We start from the raw sequence: 17,698 nt of genomic DNA on the forward strand, positions 1-17,698 counted from the left end.
TGTGGACTAATCATGACCCGTGACTATGGCCGGTATGTTTTTAAAAAAAAGGGTGATAGACTAAAAGATAAAGGGGTGGAGTTTACAGAGGAAGGGGTGGGGCAAATAAATATTAAGGGGCCTATTAGGTGACTGAGGGTTTATATATTATTAATAAGGGGATTGGAAGAGACTTAAAAAGTTAAAATTATATACACTGGAAAAGACGGCATCTAAGAGGGAATATGATAAGATGATATAAATATATGCATGGCCAATATAACAAACTCTCCAGTGACCTGTTCATTTACAGAAATGTACAAAGAACAAGAGGTCACACTCTGAGACTGGAAGAGCTGAGATTTCATAGATGACAAAGGAAGGGATTCTGTACAGTGAGGACAATAAAGCTATAGAATTCACTGCCAAGGTAGGTGATGTTATCAAATATATTAGATGCCTTCAAAAGGGGTCTGGATATTTTTTTTTTAGAAAGGCACGACATACAGGGCTATAAATAGAATTAATATTTTAGAGCTTCTTGATCCAAGGAGAAATCCAATTGCCTTTTGGTGTCAAGGAGGAATGCCCCCTGATGGCAGAATTTGAAGTAGCTTAATTAGGGGTTCTTTGCCTTCTTTTGGATCAAGAGTTTTTCAAGCTTAATTAGGGGTTCTTTGCCTTCTTTTGGATCAAGAGTTACCTTATGTAACTATGTAATTATGTACTGTATAGGAAGACTCAGACAAGACCAAGTGTTTTTGCATTACACAGATTTTTAGTGAAATTCACTAAGGTGAAGAGAGTTTCTCTGTGTAGAAAATAGATGTTTTGAGGTTTACATGGTTAAATGAACACATGACGATTAGCGAAAGTATGTAAATATTTGAAAAATAAAAGTTAAAGAATCTATTTTATTTTAAGCACAGAAAAGATTATTGTACCTCCTTTATACTAATTTTTAGACATTGCTTCTGCCTACTGACCACTGACACCATATACCTATTCTTCAAAGAACTGAGTACATAGCCATTGCTCTTGTGGATAGTGTAATGTTATTTTTAAAGAAATTGTGCCTTTAAAAATTGTTGTATACAAACTGATATGACTTTTCTGTCGAGACATCACAAGGGATATAAATTCCCATAGAAGTTCATTATTCTGCATTAAATTGCCCTTAAATCATTAAATTCTCCCCTATAAAACCCTACAGATGTGTTTTATCTTCAATTCTTGGGCAAAAGGTTTAGGAATTACTCTGCCTGCAAGTCTCTGCTTTTTTCCTCTGACCTCCCCACTTTGTGTAAGAAAGCCATTTCCTCTGCATTACTGAGCATTTACAGAAAGTTTGTTATTCAAGAATGCTGATTCAAGCTGCCTTTCCCAAGGTTATGCAATATATCTTCTGGAAACAGTATCTGGTTAATATTCAAAGGCAGAACTACTGTAAAGCCGCTTGCATCATAATATGTAGGCAATCTGTAAGCACAGAGCAGATGTTTCTTCCTATCAGTGAGTCTGTGCGGCTCCTAAAAAAGTACGTTTGGATCAGAACCAAAGTAAATAACCAAGTTGAATAACACAGTTAATGACAATCTTGAGAAGTCACGTTCAATAGTAACTTTGTATTTTGCTAGTAATTGTATAATCTAGTTATCTTGCCATTACTTAGGTTTTCTATATTTTATAAATAAGCCTGTCTCAATGACTAAATATATATGTTCAGCAGCACACTGTGCCTGTTGTTATAGCTTTTATTTTGTGGAATCTAGACTCAGTTGCTTATTGATATTGTTGCATTACACTACAGAGAGAGTAGAGGTACCGTGAGCATACAAAGACAGGTCATCTCTTGTTCACTCTGTGGTGTCCAACAGCAACCTCACCAAGAGAAAAAGAAAATCAAGTTGCATGACATTCTTTCCACTCATCAGGAGGATGGCACACAGGGCTTGTCCAAAATAATTCACCCTTTGTGAAAGATTTTGAACCAGCCCAGAGAGGCAGGGGGGATATGTATGTGTAAGTGTGCGGGAACATTGATGTGTATGTTTAAGTGTTAGTGTGTAAGAGGGAGTATGTGTTAACATGAGTGTGTAAGCGCGTGTTAGAATGAGGGTATGTGTGTTACTGAGTATGTGGGTGTGCATGCCTGTTGGTATGAGTGTGTAAGTCTGCAAATGTGAGAGAGTGTGTTAAAATGTGTGCTAATGTGTATGTGAGTAACAGAGGGGTGCCAAATACTCTAGGTACATCCCAGCTTTCCAGTACAACTCCTATGTGACTATTATTTAAGACCACTAACCACCTCTCAAGACACAGAAGTGCCAAAAGGGAGTCCTCCTAAGTACCAGGCCTGGTGGACAAGAAGGCTGCCCCATCATCTCTATCTATCTATCTATCTATGGATGGATAGATAGATAGATAGATAGATAGATAGATAGATAGATAGATAGATAGATAGATAGATAGATATACATACACACACCCACTGGCCACTTTATTAGGTACACCTTGCTAGTACCATGTTGGATCCCCTTTTGCCTTCAGAACTGCCTTCATTCTTCGTGGCATACTTTCTACAAGGTGTTGGAAACATTTCTCAGATAATTTGGTCCATATGGACATGATGGCATCACGCAGTTGCTACAGATTTGTCAACTGCAGATCCATGATGTGAATCTCCCGTTCCACCACATCCCAAAGGTCGTCTATTGGATTGCGATCTGGTGACTGTTGAGGCCATTGGAGTACAGTGAACTCATTGTCATGTTCAAGAAACCAGTTTGAGATGATGTGAGCTTAGTGACATGGTGCATTATCCTGCTGGAAGTAGCCATCAGATGGGTATACTGTGGTCATAAATGTATGGACATGGTCAGCAACAATACTCAGGTAGGCTGTCGCGTTTAAACAAAGCTCAATTGGTACTAAGGGGCCCAAAGTGTGCCACGAAAATGTCTCCCACACCTTAACACTACCACCACCAGCCTGAACCGTTGATACAAGGTAGGATGGATCCATGCTTTCATGTTGTTTAGCCAAAGTCTGACCCTGCCATCTGAATGTCGTGGCTGGAATGGAGACTCATCAGACCAGGCAACGTTCTTCCAGTCTTCCATTGTCCAATTTTGGTGAGCCTGTGCGAATTGTAGCCTCAGTTTCCTGTTCTTAGCTGACAGGAGTGGCACCCAGTATGGTCTTCTGCTGCTATAGCCCATCTGCTTCAAAGTTCGACATGTTGTGTGTTCAGATATGGTATTCTGCATACCTTGGTTGTAACGAGTGGTTATTTCAGTTACTGTTGCCTTTCTGTCATCTCGAACCAGTCTGCCCATTCTCCTCTGACATCAACAAGGTATCTTCGTCCACACAACTGACGTTCTTTTTTCTCTTTTTCGGACCATTCTCTGTAAACCTTGGAGATGGTTGAGCATGAAAATTCTTTTGTATCCTTTTCCTGATATCTTTCAACAATGAGATCCCTCTGATGCTTTAGAAGCTCTCGGACCATGGCTTCTGCTCTGAGATGCAACTAAATAAATATCAGGTAAATCCTACTAGAACAGCTGAACTTTATTTATGATTAATCAGAGTCACTTTAAATAATGGCAGGTGTGTAATGAGTTCTATTTAACAGTTTAAATGTGATTGGTTAATTCTCTTAAGTGCACACTTATGCAACCAGGTTATTTCAGCTTGTTTTGCAATTAAATTGTTCACGTTATAGGTCACATTAAAGGTGGAAAAAGTTCTGACATTATTTATCTTTGTCTCATTCTTTAAAATCACAAGAACCTAGCATTTTAACAGGGGTGTGTAGACTTTTTATATCCACTGTATCCCTTCCCAAAGTCCCTTGTTGTACTGGCCATTCATGTAGAAAGACGGATATCTCTGCCATCCCTCTATGACAAAATACAATCTATTATTACAGAAAAGGAGCTGCTCATTTATCTAAGCAGCTTAGCTGTCACTGTCTCATAGTCTTTGCTACATCAAGAATAAATTCAGGAATTAATGGTGAATTAATGTGTGTATCCTACTCCTTTTTCATACAAATACATTACATCATAGGAGGAGCTACTCAACTATTTTTTATCATTTTGTAATCAGGATACTGAAAAGTAGGCTAAAGATACACTATATAGACAAAAGTATTGGGACACAGCTCTTAATTATTAAATTCAGGTGCTGCAATCAGACCTTCCACAGGTGTATAAAATCCAGCACCTAGTCATGAGTTCCAAACTTCCACTGGCATTAATATCAGCACAAAAACTTTGCGGTGGGAGCTTCATGATATGGGTTTCCTTGGCCAAGTAGCTGCATGCAAACATTGTGAAAGAACTTGACTTCCCCGCAGATCTGACCTCAACCCCATCAAAAACCTTTGGGATGAACTGGAGCGGAGATTGTGAGCCAGACCTTCTTGTCCAACCTCAGTGCCTGACCTCACATATGCTCCACTGGATGAATGGGCAAAATTTCCTACAGAAACGCTCCAAAATCTTATGGAAAGCCTTCCCAGAAGGGTGGAAGCTGTTATAGCTGCAAAAAATGGACCAACTACATATTAATGTCTATGTATTTAGAATGCAAAGTACCTGTTGATGTAATCGCCAAGGTGACAAACCCTGTAGCATGAGGGCCATACATGTCACATTGAGGGGTCCTAAGCACAGTCCTCTAGGGCAATCAGAGTCAGGAACACCAGCTTGTAAGAAAACAGCAAAACTGCTCAAACCCCAAAACCAAATCATAAAAAGAAAACCTAGCTCCCAATTGGAGCCTAAACTATGCTGGTCCAGACTGACCAGCCTAATTACCCACTACCTCGACCTCCCAGCCAGACCCAGCTACGCCAGGCTCTCCCCCAGACAGCACACAAAAGGTCCAGGCAGATATTGCCTCACTTGGCTCAGGGATGGCCTCGCCTTGCCCTGGGAGCGCAGGGAACTTCTTCTTCCCCCAACAGTCTCTCTGAGTATCAAGTTCCAGGGACCGGATCCTGCAGACCTCTACCCTCCTGGAAAAGCCAGCATGGATTTTCCACAGAATGGGGGAACGGCGCATTGGCCCACCCTGCTCTCCAATTGCTCCACCCCAGGGACCCATATTTATGATCTGCATAGAAATTGTACCTAAATGCCACACTAAGCGGCTCCCTGGAGTTTACATTGTCACAATATATATATATAAAAAATTTTGTTTGTTGTAGTGAATGTGAACTTCCCAACGTTTTGTTCTAAATTATTTGGTTTGGAATATAGCCTACTAATGTGCTGTGGGACTTGGAAGTAAAATCTCTGCTTACACTGTAGTGGTTTTACACAAATTGAAAGCATTAACAACAGGAGTGCATTTAATCTACAGTGCAACAACAAAAACATGCAACCAATGAGGTTTCTTGGTTAGTCTACACTCCCTTTCCGATTTCTTAAAAGAATTATATGTGGCACAAGTGACTCATTAAAAAGTAAGAGGTATGCGCTTTCTTCTTCTGTTATTAATTATTGAGGAAATGTAGCATTTCTAAAGAACCACCTTACATTTTCATTAAAACCATTGTACTCTTAGCAATAAACTCTATAAAATACAATAATATATTGATTAAACTACATATACTGGGGTTTTTCAAAGTTTTAACCAAACTTGTTGATTATATCTTTCTATTAGTTATTATGGTGATAAAACCTTTGTGCCTGAATAGCTTTTTGGAAATAACTCCACTTTTTTTTTTTTTTTTTTTTTTAAATAAAACATTATTATTTTCTTATTTTTTAATTTTATTTTTTGCATTTGGCAGGTTGCTAAGCTTTTAATATGTGTTTTACTGGGGGTTTATGATCTATTTCTTTAATGTTGTGCAGAGATGTTGCCAGTCCTACTTAGACCCACTTTCTCACTTGGTGTGGTCTTCCGGGTTAGCCTTGATAGCATGAATAGGTGTCTGGTGGCTGCTGTTACATCTGCTATATAAAAGGTCTGTTTTATCATATAAAGTAAACAAAAACAGGAGCAGCAGGTGCAGATATATATACTTACCTTTTATGTTACCTGTTTATTATACCCTACTCCTGAAACAGTACTGTTTTTTTTACAGACCAAAATACACCATATCCAAGTCAGTGTATGAATAGTACATTTTAGATAAATACTCTATTTTCACTTATTGAAACGTCTGTTACTACCTTCTTTAAACACCACCACAAAAACCAAATGGCTTTGGTTGATGGATCAGAAATAATCAGATTAATAAACTACTAGTTGAAATAAATTGTTGCAAGTTGTCATCCAGTTGTGTTTGCCAGTAAAAGGATATGCCTGTTCTGTGAGATAAACATGGATGAAGAATGAAACTGTTTAATAGCACTGACTAAACATTCAGGCAGGAAGAAGAGGTAGTCTAATCATGATTCCCCGTAATCTGTTTTCTTTATGTTCTTTGACTGACATCATTAGAACTTATTTTTCTGTGCTCCATTTGGCTGACATGTATATTAAATTTGGAAATGAATAACCAATTTTGTAATTAGGTTTTGGGGTCCTATTACTAACTTCTATGAGCATGTGGCAAGTAGGTGTTATTATCAAACACGTCTTCCAAAGGAACATTTAAAAAAAAAATTATGTCAGAGGGTGAATGAGGATAAGTGTTACAATATTCATTTTTGAGCCAAAAAACACAAGCAATCAGGACAATCTTAAATTAATCATAATTATAAGGTATTTTCTCATTCTAAATTTAATTTACTATACTACTTTCCTCACCATGTCATATTTAACATTGGTCATGGCAGTGTCTTTTCTATACTTTAAAGCCTAATACAGCTGAGCATATTTTCTGTGAATGCTGATTGCAATTAAATCGATAAAACCATGGATTGGATCATGTTCTTGTACTGTGAAGGACCAAGCATATGCATTTAACAATGGTGCCAAAAGTACAGAAGATAAGAAGAGACAGAAGTAAATCAGTCAAGGTGGTAAAGATTAATGTGGCATGTTCCCGATGACACAAATGTGTGCAATGATCTGATATCTGAAAATAGTCCCTACTGTATATGAGGGAGAATATCCTTCAATTGATATTGCATACAGAATGTTCTGCATACATGTTGATGATGACAACAAGGTAATTTATCCTTCAATTCTGCTACCAGAATAAAGATGGAGCAACAGCATGGTTCTCACATTAAAGCAACATCTGCATACTATTCAAGCACTATACCTCAAGCTGACCTACTTTGTAAAATCAAAATGTGGGGACATTTTATGCAAGCATTTACGCTTTGCCCACATAATTGAACTTTCTATTTGCGATGTAGAAGTCATGACATAAATGCACCTTTTTGAGAGGAAACAATGACTGGATTATTGAAGCCTCAAAGCTGTGGGTTCCTTTCAACTGAGTCTTCTCCCAAAGCGTCTTGAGGATTTGTATGGATTTGCTCTGGATAGATAGTGGCTCTGGAAACATACTCTGTGGAGGAGTAGAAAGATAAGACATTAACATCACAATACGTCATTCTATGGCATTTTTCACTTTTTTTGATGACTCTGTGTTTGTTCTATTATTTGAACTCCAAAAGCAAGGTCATTTGGCTTTAGAGCTGGCCTGTCACCTCAAACATTGATATTGATCAATACAACTGTGTATGATGCTTTAAATACAACACATTTTTCTAATGAGTTTAATGCCTCTGACATGAAAGACGTTATTTTATTAGCGCTTATGTAGACCCTTCACTTTCATGTATCAGTTATAAAGTGTTACAATGATTTAAAAAGACAACAAAGCCAGTCAGGACAACACTGTGGGTTTGATTCACCAAACTATAAGGTGCACCAAATGGATATCCATTTCAAATTTCATCTATCATTATTTTACTGTCTTTATTGCTCTGGATAAAGACAATAGCTTTTTAAAAAATATTTCATATGTCTCTATTCTCTTTTCGCAACAAAAATATAATGCTACTTTACTGTATATACTGTATGTCTGGGTGTGTTCTTAAATAAAAGTATCTCAAATAACAAGATGTCATACATATGGTTTAATATTCGTCCTTGTGTATAACTACACTTGTGCAAACAGTCTCTCCTAAGTGAATGACATCATTTCACCTATATACATCATTGTTCTAAAAGCAACCCGGTCATTACCTAATTTCACAACATAACTGTATATTTTAAAGCGTCATGCTGTCAGTTCGCTATTCTTAAGATTAATACCTTATCACTATATTTCAACGTTAACATCTAGAAAGTTTTAGGTAATTTGGTAATGGATCCGTCAAAGAAAAGTTTTAAAAATATTCTCGGCTGCTTTTTGCCTTAGTCACTGAATTAGGCAAGAGTCCCCCCTTTCATACATTGGAGCTCTCTGAGTTTGTCTTGAAAACTCCAGGAAAAAAAAGACTAACAGGCTTTTTGGGCAACATTCCACCTTTAAGTTACAGTGGTTTTTGCCTACTCCCTGCCCATGTCTCTTTTGAGTCTCTTGGTTATTACAGCTGCCCCTTACATATCTAGCCTGACAAAGCGCTACATTCACATGAGTAATGGGTAGACAAATTAAATAGCTGCTTTACATCAGTCAGTTATAGCATGGAATCACAACTACAGTTCTTACAAAGTCTGAACATATTCCCATTTAGTTGTTAGCACACACCTGTTGGAAAAGAAACATGATATGGATCCATAGCTGTGGATGTTGGCTGATGAGTGTAAAACTAGATTTACTGTATAGACAATAATGACCCTTCATTGGACAACTGAAGAACAGCTTTGCTACGCAATGTCTAACAGTATCTAGGAAAAAGATACACATTATTAGTATTAGTTATATATTGTTGATTGAACAATTATAGTCATTGTTATTCCACAGGATGCAATTTATACATTGACTGCAGGAATCACGTAACTGGTTATAGTGGATGACAGTTCCAGTTCAGAGTGTCCTCTCTGCCTTTTTTACACCAGCTGCCTATAATAGTAAATATGCATGTGGAATTTGATGACATAAGCCTTTGGCCAGCAGAAATATATGGGCCGAAAAATATGTCTAAGTTGGGAAAATCAATTCTATTTGACCAGTATAATTATTTCACATACATGGAATGAAAGAAAGTAGTAACGTCGAGTTTGACCTTCAGGTCAGCAAAATAAGAAAATCTTTCAAAGTTTTATACTGAAAAAAAGCAGTCATTCATTATGCCCATAAATTTATACATAGAGAGGTACATTAGACATTATAAATAGACTACATACCAAAGTGTCTATAAGTAAGAAGGATTAAATGGGTTTAATATTCAACATATAAAAAAGTGGCAAACACGAAACTAGGTCGTAAACACACATGCATGTGGAAAGCACCTACAAAATTCTGCAATGTTTTGGAAAAATAGAGTTTGACATTAGATTCGGCCCATCTAGTCTGCTTGTTTTCCCTGCATTAAAATATGCATTTGCAACATATTTATAGCTAGAGATATTACATTCAGAAAAAGAGAAGTAAAGGAGCTAACGGTTTGTGTGTAGAAAAATAAAAAAATTGTGAAACATCTCAATATTCACATGCATTTTTATCACAATACCAATGTATATAGTATAATAAAATCAGTGTCTTTTTATTGATATAAGACTTTTACTAAGACACTCATTTGTATATACATAAAGAAATATATAATTACGCACTACTATTATGACTTGAGTATGCATAGATCTTTCAGTATCGTCAAGGGATGCCTTCCACTATTATCTAACTGCATACATTGCTTAACTAAGACAAAAAAAGAAATCATATTTTGAAACTATTACTGAATCTTTTTTCTAAGACTGCAAAGATTACATTTTGCTTCTATCATAGTCTAATCTAATGTAATAATGAATGATTTCTGAAAATTCGTATTATTGCAGTCTTGGGAATAGTAAAACTGGCCCAGTATTTATGGTGGCTGTGAGCCATGATTGAAATTGATATAGCTAATATCAAATATGAACAAAAATATCCCAATTCAATTTCTTTTATTTCATGCACTTTGCAAAAATGGCAAATTATCAAAATGCCTGAAAACGTTGGCTAAATCAACAGAAAATATAATAACTAAAACCAGATCTCATCATTGAGTGGGGATTTTCCCCAATTAATTTTCTCGAGCAGTGCTGAGCTCCTGAACCCTCTATCCATCAGCAATGTTCCTGTACATTTTGTCCCATGTATAGAATAGTTTCTGGGCTTTTACCAAATTGTGTAAGAATTGTTTCTGACCTTTGATGGTCATAATGCATGCTTTGGATTTTCAGTCTACTCAGCATAGTATTTACTAAATCTTCTAGACTAAGAAATACAATACTAACAAAGAACTTGTGTTGGCAGCCTTAGATATGTGCCCAAGAAGTTTGGGTTGTCATAAATGAGTAAGCAAGAAATGAACATATATTTGACTAATTATTACATGAAAGATATGTAAACCCTTATAAACTGTATGTGGCAAAGGTTGCCCTATAAAACACCTACATTATCTCATCTACAATCAGAAGGTTATTCAGCCACTTTGCTTTGGGGTAAGCACTGCCAAGCTGAAAATAGTGTCAGACATTTGCTCCTCTCCGGCAAGTGTTACCATTTTATTTTATAAAATAATATTTAAACATAAAAAATGTTTTTTGATGCCTATAAAATCAGCCTAGTCATGACATATGTCAGTTTATAATTCATTTTCTGTTCTTGGCTGGTGGGTAAATAAGGGGCCACATACAAAGATGATGCTCCTCCTTATTTCTATATTCTTTTTGTTGATGTGTATATTGTAAATAATATCTAGGTAATATTTATTTATCTGAAAAATTGCAAATGACTCAAATCAACAGAAATACAGTTGTCTTTGCACAGAATCCTCAAAGTGCATTGGAGAATGTAAAGATTTTAGATTTAAGATAAAAGTTAGACATTCTCATATTGGCATAAATGTACTTTTATTTTGCATGCTATTATTGTGCTATGATTCGATACAATTTCATCAAAAATAATCCAAAACATCTTTGCTTCTATGAACAAGCCAATTTCAACATATAGCAGTAACAATCACAAACTGTTCTATAATTCTTTACTGACTTTACTAATGTCAAATTCTCACGTTTTACACAAGCACTTCAACTAATGTGCAATATCATTGCAGTTCTTAACTTTTTTTTAATAATATTTAAGACAAGCTCTGCTCCTTTAAATTAAAACAGTCTGACAGCCTTGTCAGGTGATATACAACTATAAAGTGCCCTAAACCAGTTTGGAAAATCTGTGTTCAGATCTGGATGTTATTATAATTTATTGATGGTTTTGAGTCATGAGTTAGCTGGGTAATTGATCACACATGTGGAAGTTGATGTAGGAAAGTGGAGATCCCCTGCAGAGTATTCATGCGTACCTCAGTGCAAAATGTAAGCATACCATAAGCCAGGAATTTATTCAGAACATATGGTGTTCAGCTAATGCGGTATGATCACAACTCAAAAAGCAGTGTTCTATTTGGCTTCCAAGAATTTTGGAACAATAAAATCAGTCTGTGGATAATCTGACTATGTGATTGGATGCCTAAACAATATAGCTAGAATGTCTTAAATTCTGAAAAGCAAAAAGAAAAAAAAGTAATTTATACAGCTTCCACTTTCCCAATATAAAACAAGGATCAAGAAGACTTATGAGCCACTCAAATAAGTTTTTTATTTCCTCCTTTAACCTGGGACATAAAAATCATGTGAAATACAGCTGGCTGAAACCTGAAAGATATCATCACCACCTACTCAGTGACTTGCATAGGATGTCAGGCAAGCCAAAGAAAGGGCCACCAAGTCACTAAACACTTGGTTTCATACAAACTTCATGAATTGTAAAACAACTTTTACATTCAATTCAAAGGGTTTAAAATAATCAGCAGAAATGTTAAAATAAATATATCTTCTGTTTTCATACCCTGTATCTATTAAATATCAAATCAGCCAATAGAAAATGACTGCTCTTTGAAATTAATTTCCATGTTTTTCAGCATTAAGCATTAAGCAAGCCCGCTTTATCCATATGGTAAATGGAGTCATAATACAAATTAAACATATCCTCTTTTGCATATATTTTTAAATTCAGGAATGCATTATCCTCTACATACGTGTGATGCACAACATGTCTCATTGGTAAGGGGCCTCCAAGTATGTAACATTTATAATGTCCTTATCTTTAAATTTATTCAGAAGCAACATTTCATTCTCGAGTTCCATAACCATAATTGGTTTACAAAACACCAATATGTTTTACAGTGCAGACACGTAGTGGCTTAAGGGAATAGTTCTGCCCTTATGTTGATCTAATCCACAGAGGATTTATAGTCTGTAGTAAATGACAAGGCTGTTCTGTTTCACCTTGTCTTTTTTGGTGGTCTGCATCAGACAGAATCCTGAGAAATGCAAAGAACAGATATAGACCTTGCTCTACATCAATTACTTGGAACATCTTTTGTGCAAATCGCCAGAGAAAGCATTCGTCCAAACGTGCAAAGACTTCACCAAAACGTTAGAAACAAAGCTCAACTGTTGAAGCTTGGAGGCCCTGCTTTTTGGCATTTGGGACCTGCCCTTCACTACACCTACAGACTTCATCAAGATACTTGGACTCTGGTTTGGTTGATACCTGTATTATGTATATTATGATATTATTGGGCAGTGCTAAAAGACCATAGACAAAATATAACACAATTCCCACCAAGCATTTATTATTTCAAGGTAGTAGTTTTTTGCATTGTCATGAAACCCAAACTATTGAAGGTGTTTTTGATGTACTGTTTAGTTCTTAAAAGTATGGTATAAATATAAAATTCCTCATTCAGATATTATAATTTGTGTTGCATTCGGGTAATATGTTTGTGTAGTCAGATGAGTGAGCTTCAAATAGTCAATTAGTTTCTTCCACCAAGTAACCTACACATTATTATCAGTTTAAAATAATTCTGGGACAAAACAAGGTTTTGTCATATTTCTTTTTTGGTGTTATCATCTTGTTTTTGTCCAGTTATATGGATCAGGGACATAGCAATCATGCTGAGAATAAGTAAGACATATGCCAGAAAACATTATTTGGTTTGCTAAATTCTAGATTTATAGAATTCTTAATTTATAACCCCAGATAGTTATCAAAACAATCATTGCATTGTGCTGTCGATGAAAGATCTGTCAACATTGAAAGTCTTTTAATTAAACAGTTCACAAAACATGATGTGAATGAAGAGTTACACAAATAGGTCAATGTAATACCGTATTTAAGTCCATGTCACCATAATGCTTTATACATGCTACCCACTATCATGCCATCACATGCTTCTGTATTCTCATGTCTTGTTATCTTAAGCATGACCCGATCTATTCCCTAAGAGGTCGTATGGCCACTTAAGGGTTAACACAACTGATCAGATTGGACTGAGGTTTCATGCCCTCACAAAAAATATCCCATATATTCAGAAATATACTATTTGCTTGTAAGTACATGCAAGTGTATGGAACTTTAAATTGTGCCAATTGCAGGCAGGGGTATGCATGTCAAACCATAGCTGAATGATAGTTTATTAACCATCCTTGCATTAAAACATTTCAAGATGTATAGTAAATGTAAAATAAATTTCGGGACATCTATCGATGATCATCAACAGGGCCGGACTGGGACTGAAAAGCAGCCCTGAAAACATTTGGAGACCAGCCCGTATAAGTTTATCTCGCGGTCAAGCTCTTATACCCACACGTACCCCTAATACCTACCCGAGTGAAACTATTTGCAGTACAAATAACTATAAAACATTCTTTTTATCACATTATTTGTATTAAAATAGCAGAAAGCAAAAGTGGTATAAGGCCCTAATAAATTAAATACATTACACATAATCAGGCCCGGACTGGGACAAAAAATAGGCCCGGGCATTTCAGACTGAGCAGCCCATTTTTATGAAAAAACATATGTACATACATATACATAATACTTGGTCATTCAACATGGGAACCCTAAAGCCACAATTTAGTGCGACTAATCCTTGAAATAAATATTATAGAGTAAATAACACAATACCTTAACTTTTCCACTAAATGATTTCAGGGCCTTGAATGTTTTGTCCCCTGAAGTCACTACAAATTCAGGAGGGCATTTTATCTCTGGATAAGTAAAAATGAAATAGTTCCTACTGTAAATTAAGGAAACATATAACCGAACACACACACCAGGTCAGGCTTTTTCATACCGACACCCAGACACACACACCAGGACAGGCTCTGCCACACCGACATCCAAACACACAAACCAGGACAGGCTCTGCCACACCGACATCCAAACACACACACACCAGGACAGTTAAAAAAAGAAGAAATGGTTCAGCACTCAACTCCCAGGAAGCTGGGAGCTAGCAGGAAAAAAGGGCAAAACAAAAACAGAAAGCATAAGAAAAATAGCTTGACAAAGGCCGTTTGGCCAAAACATTGCTTTTTTGTTTTGCTTTCTTTGAATAAAGTAACCTAAGGATTGGAAGCTGATTGGAGTGCTGGGGTTCTTTTCTGTGTTCGTACACACACCAGGACAGGCTCTGCCACGCCAACACCCAAACACACACCCCAGGACAGGCTCTGCCACACTGACACCCAGACACACACATCAAGACATGCTCTGCCACACTGACACCCAGACACACACACCAGGACAGGCACACCGACACCCAAACACACACACACCAGGACAGGCTCTGTCACACCGACACCAAAACACACACACACACCAGGACAGGCTCTGTCACACCAACACCCATACACAAACACACACCAGGACAGGCTCTGCTACACTGACACCCCCACACACACACCAGGACAGGCTCTGCCACACCGACACCCAATCACAAACACCAGGACAGGCTTTGCCACACTGACACCAGCATGCGGAGGGTTTCCACGGACGGTTTCACTCAGCCTGCCTGTGGTATCTTTCCCACCAAAACAGCCTGCCTGTGGCATCTTTGCCACCAAAACAGCCTGCCTGTTGCATCTTTGCCCCCCCTACACATCCATGCTATCACACACACATATTTATTCACTCGTTCACAAATATTTATTCACTAATTCACAGATAATCATTCACTCATTCAGATATTCATTCATACATTGATACTCATTAATTCTCTCATTCAGATACTCATTTACATATACTCATTCACATTCATTCACTCACTCCTTCACAGATACTCATTAATTCACTCTTTCATTCAATCTCACATACTCCATACAGCCTCCCTCACCCCCTTACCTGAACTGATGATGTACGCGCCGCTCGCAGACTTCTGCGGATCTGCACAGGGGAAGCAGACGCGCAGCAGGGTCATGTGACGTACGTGACGTATGTCACATGGCTCCGTTGGATTCCTGCGTTCCCCCTGGCGGTAGAAGAGACGCTGCTCGCGCGTGTCTGCCAGGTAAGTAGTGGGCCCACTGCTAGAGTTGTGGGCCCGGTCGCAGTTGCTGCGGGCTTAAGGGGCAGGTGCCCCTTTTGCCCTGCGTTAAGGACGGCCGCATAGGCCCAGTCAGTCCGGTCCTGACTGGGCCTATTTTAAGGTAGGGGCCTGGAGCTGCAGCTCCACTAGCTCCTAAGTCAATCCGGCCCTGTGGCCAGTCCGGGCCTGCACATAATGGAATGCTACGGCAAACATTTTTAGATGAAAAAGTGATAACATTCTTCACGATATTCTTGTAAGAAACTTTTATTTCTTTATTAATTCATGTAAACTATTTTTTCATATTTAATTTGAGTGTAAATTTGGGAGTTTGTCATTTTTGACAGCTGCATTTGCAAGCACTCTCTGCTTAGTGACTTTTTTTTCTGCTTTTCTGGAAATTGTCTTCATCTACATTATAAATACATACGGTACACAAAGTTCTACCACTAACATTGTTTTCAACATATAAAGAGGCAAGAAAAAGCAAATGAACCCTTTGGAATTACCTGGTTTTCTGCATAAATTCTTCATAAAATGTGATCTGATCTATATCTAAGTCACAAGTATAGACAAACACAATGTGCTTTACCAAATAACACACAAACATTTATTGAACACACCCATTAAACATTTACAGTGCTGGTGGAAAAATAAGTGAACCCTTGGATTTAAGAACTGGTCAAACCTCTTTTGGCAGCAATAACCTCAAACAAGGGCTTCCGCTAGCTACAGATCAGACCTGCACAATGTTCAGGGGGGCTCAGCCATATTCCTAAGATGTCTGGTGTGAATGTCTCTCTTGAGGTGATTCCATTGCATCTCTAATGAGTTAAACTCTGGGTTCTGACTGAACCACTCAAAAAGATGTTTTTTTAACCCATTCAATTTACTTGGATGTTTAGGGTACTTGTCCTGCTGTATCAACCAACTTCGAGTGAGCTTCAGCTGGAAGAGAGCCATCCTGACATTATCCTGTATGATACCTTCGTAAACTTGAGAATTCATTGTCCAACGGATGACGTTAAGCTGTCCAGGCCATGAGGCAGCAAAAGCAGACCCAAATCATGATGCTCCCTCTGCCATACTTCACAGATAGGATGAGGTTTTTGTGTTGGTACGCAGTACCCTTTTTACAGCATATGTAGTGCTGCGTGTTCTGAACAATTCAACCTTAGATTCATCAGTCCATAAAACATTTTCCCTGTAGCGTTGTGGAGTGTCAAGGTGCACCTTGGAAAACAGTTTTTTTTTTTTAGAGCGCTCTGGCTTCATCCATGGTGTCCTGCATTGTCTCCATGCCTATTGAATGTTTTGCGTATGGTAGACTCATAAACAATGAGTTACAATCTTACAGTTACAATGAGCCATTCAAGCTTTTAGCTTTTACTCTGGGGTTTTTTTTGAACCCCATTGAGCATTTTGCGTTGTGCCCTTGGAGTTATCTTGGCTGGCCGCTCACTTCTAGGGAAAGTAGCCACAGTACTAAATCGGCTCCATTTATAAACAATTTGCCAAACTGTGGACTGATAAATATGTAAACTCAACTGTAAACTTTATGCAATTCAACAGGCCTTGATTTACCACGTGGCATAATACTTTGACAAACAATTGTTTCAGAGCTTAACTTGACCTTTAATCCTCATAGTTAATTTAAAAATATATTTAATTAAATAGAATATTTAATCTGGTGTTTTCTCACAAAACAGCAAAGAGATAAAGAAAAACAACAAATCTGTATGGTCTTTCTAATCATGTATCATTTATTCCCCCTAAAGTATTTTGGCTCTAAGTGAATTCCAGTAGGGCAAACATATCATTTCTTAATCTGTCTAGGGAATGAAAATATGAGAATGCAATAAACAGATTATATTATAAGGTCAAGAAATGGGGAGAAATGGTAAGGGTTTGTGTTACAGGAAAAAATCCTAAGAAAAGACCTAGGGAATAATATATGACATTATATTATGAACTCAACATCCATAATTTTTTTTTTTTTTTAAATGCCTTGCTTTTGAATAGGGGATATTAATGTTTTAGACATTATTACCCAAAAGACAGCCCCACTCAACAAATATTGTTGCATGTGTTGCCTAGATATTTCCTGTAGGTTTGCTGTGGCTTTCTTTATTACATATTAAAATACAATATAAAATGTCCGAACTGAGCTATGAGGTAGCCTCCTGATGATTATGGAAGCTTTACTCACT

At 37.3% G+C, this 17,698-nt stretch overlaps 1 protein-coding gene across 1 annotated transcript in view; it reads right to left on the reverse strand.

The window, feature by feature from the left end:
- The window catches only part of LOC149300349 (ventricular zone-expressed PH domain-containing protein homolog 1-like), a 135,774-nt gene that overhangs the window by 40,363 nt on the left and 77,713 nt on the right, over positions 1-17,698 (reverse strand). The window contains exons 9-10 of the mRNA XM_089485306.1: positions 8,657-8,796; positions 7,331-7,465 (exon numbers count right to left, since the gene is read on the reverse strand). Of these exons, the coding sequence (XP_089341432.1) occupies positions 7,331-7,465; positions 8,657-8,796 (275 nt within the window). The remainder of the gene's footprint in view (positions 1-7,330; positions 7,466-8,656; positions 8,797-17,698) is intronic.

Source organism: Sceloporus occidentalis, unplaced genomic scaffold (genome assembly GCF_023333645.1).
Source record: "Sceloporus occidentalis isolate IW3139 unplaced genomic scaffold, rSceOcc1.0.p SCAF_25, whole genome shotgun sequence".
Taxonomy (NCBI): domain Eukaryota; kingdom Metazoa; phylum Chordata; class Lepidosauria; order Squamata; family Phrynosomatidae; genus Sceloporus; species Sceloporus occidentalis.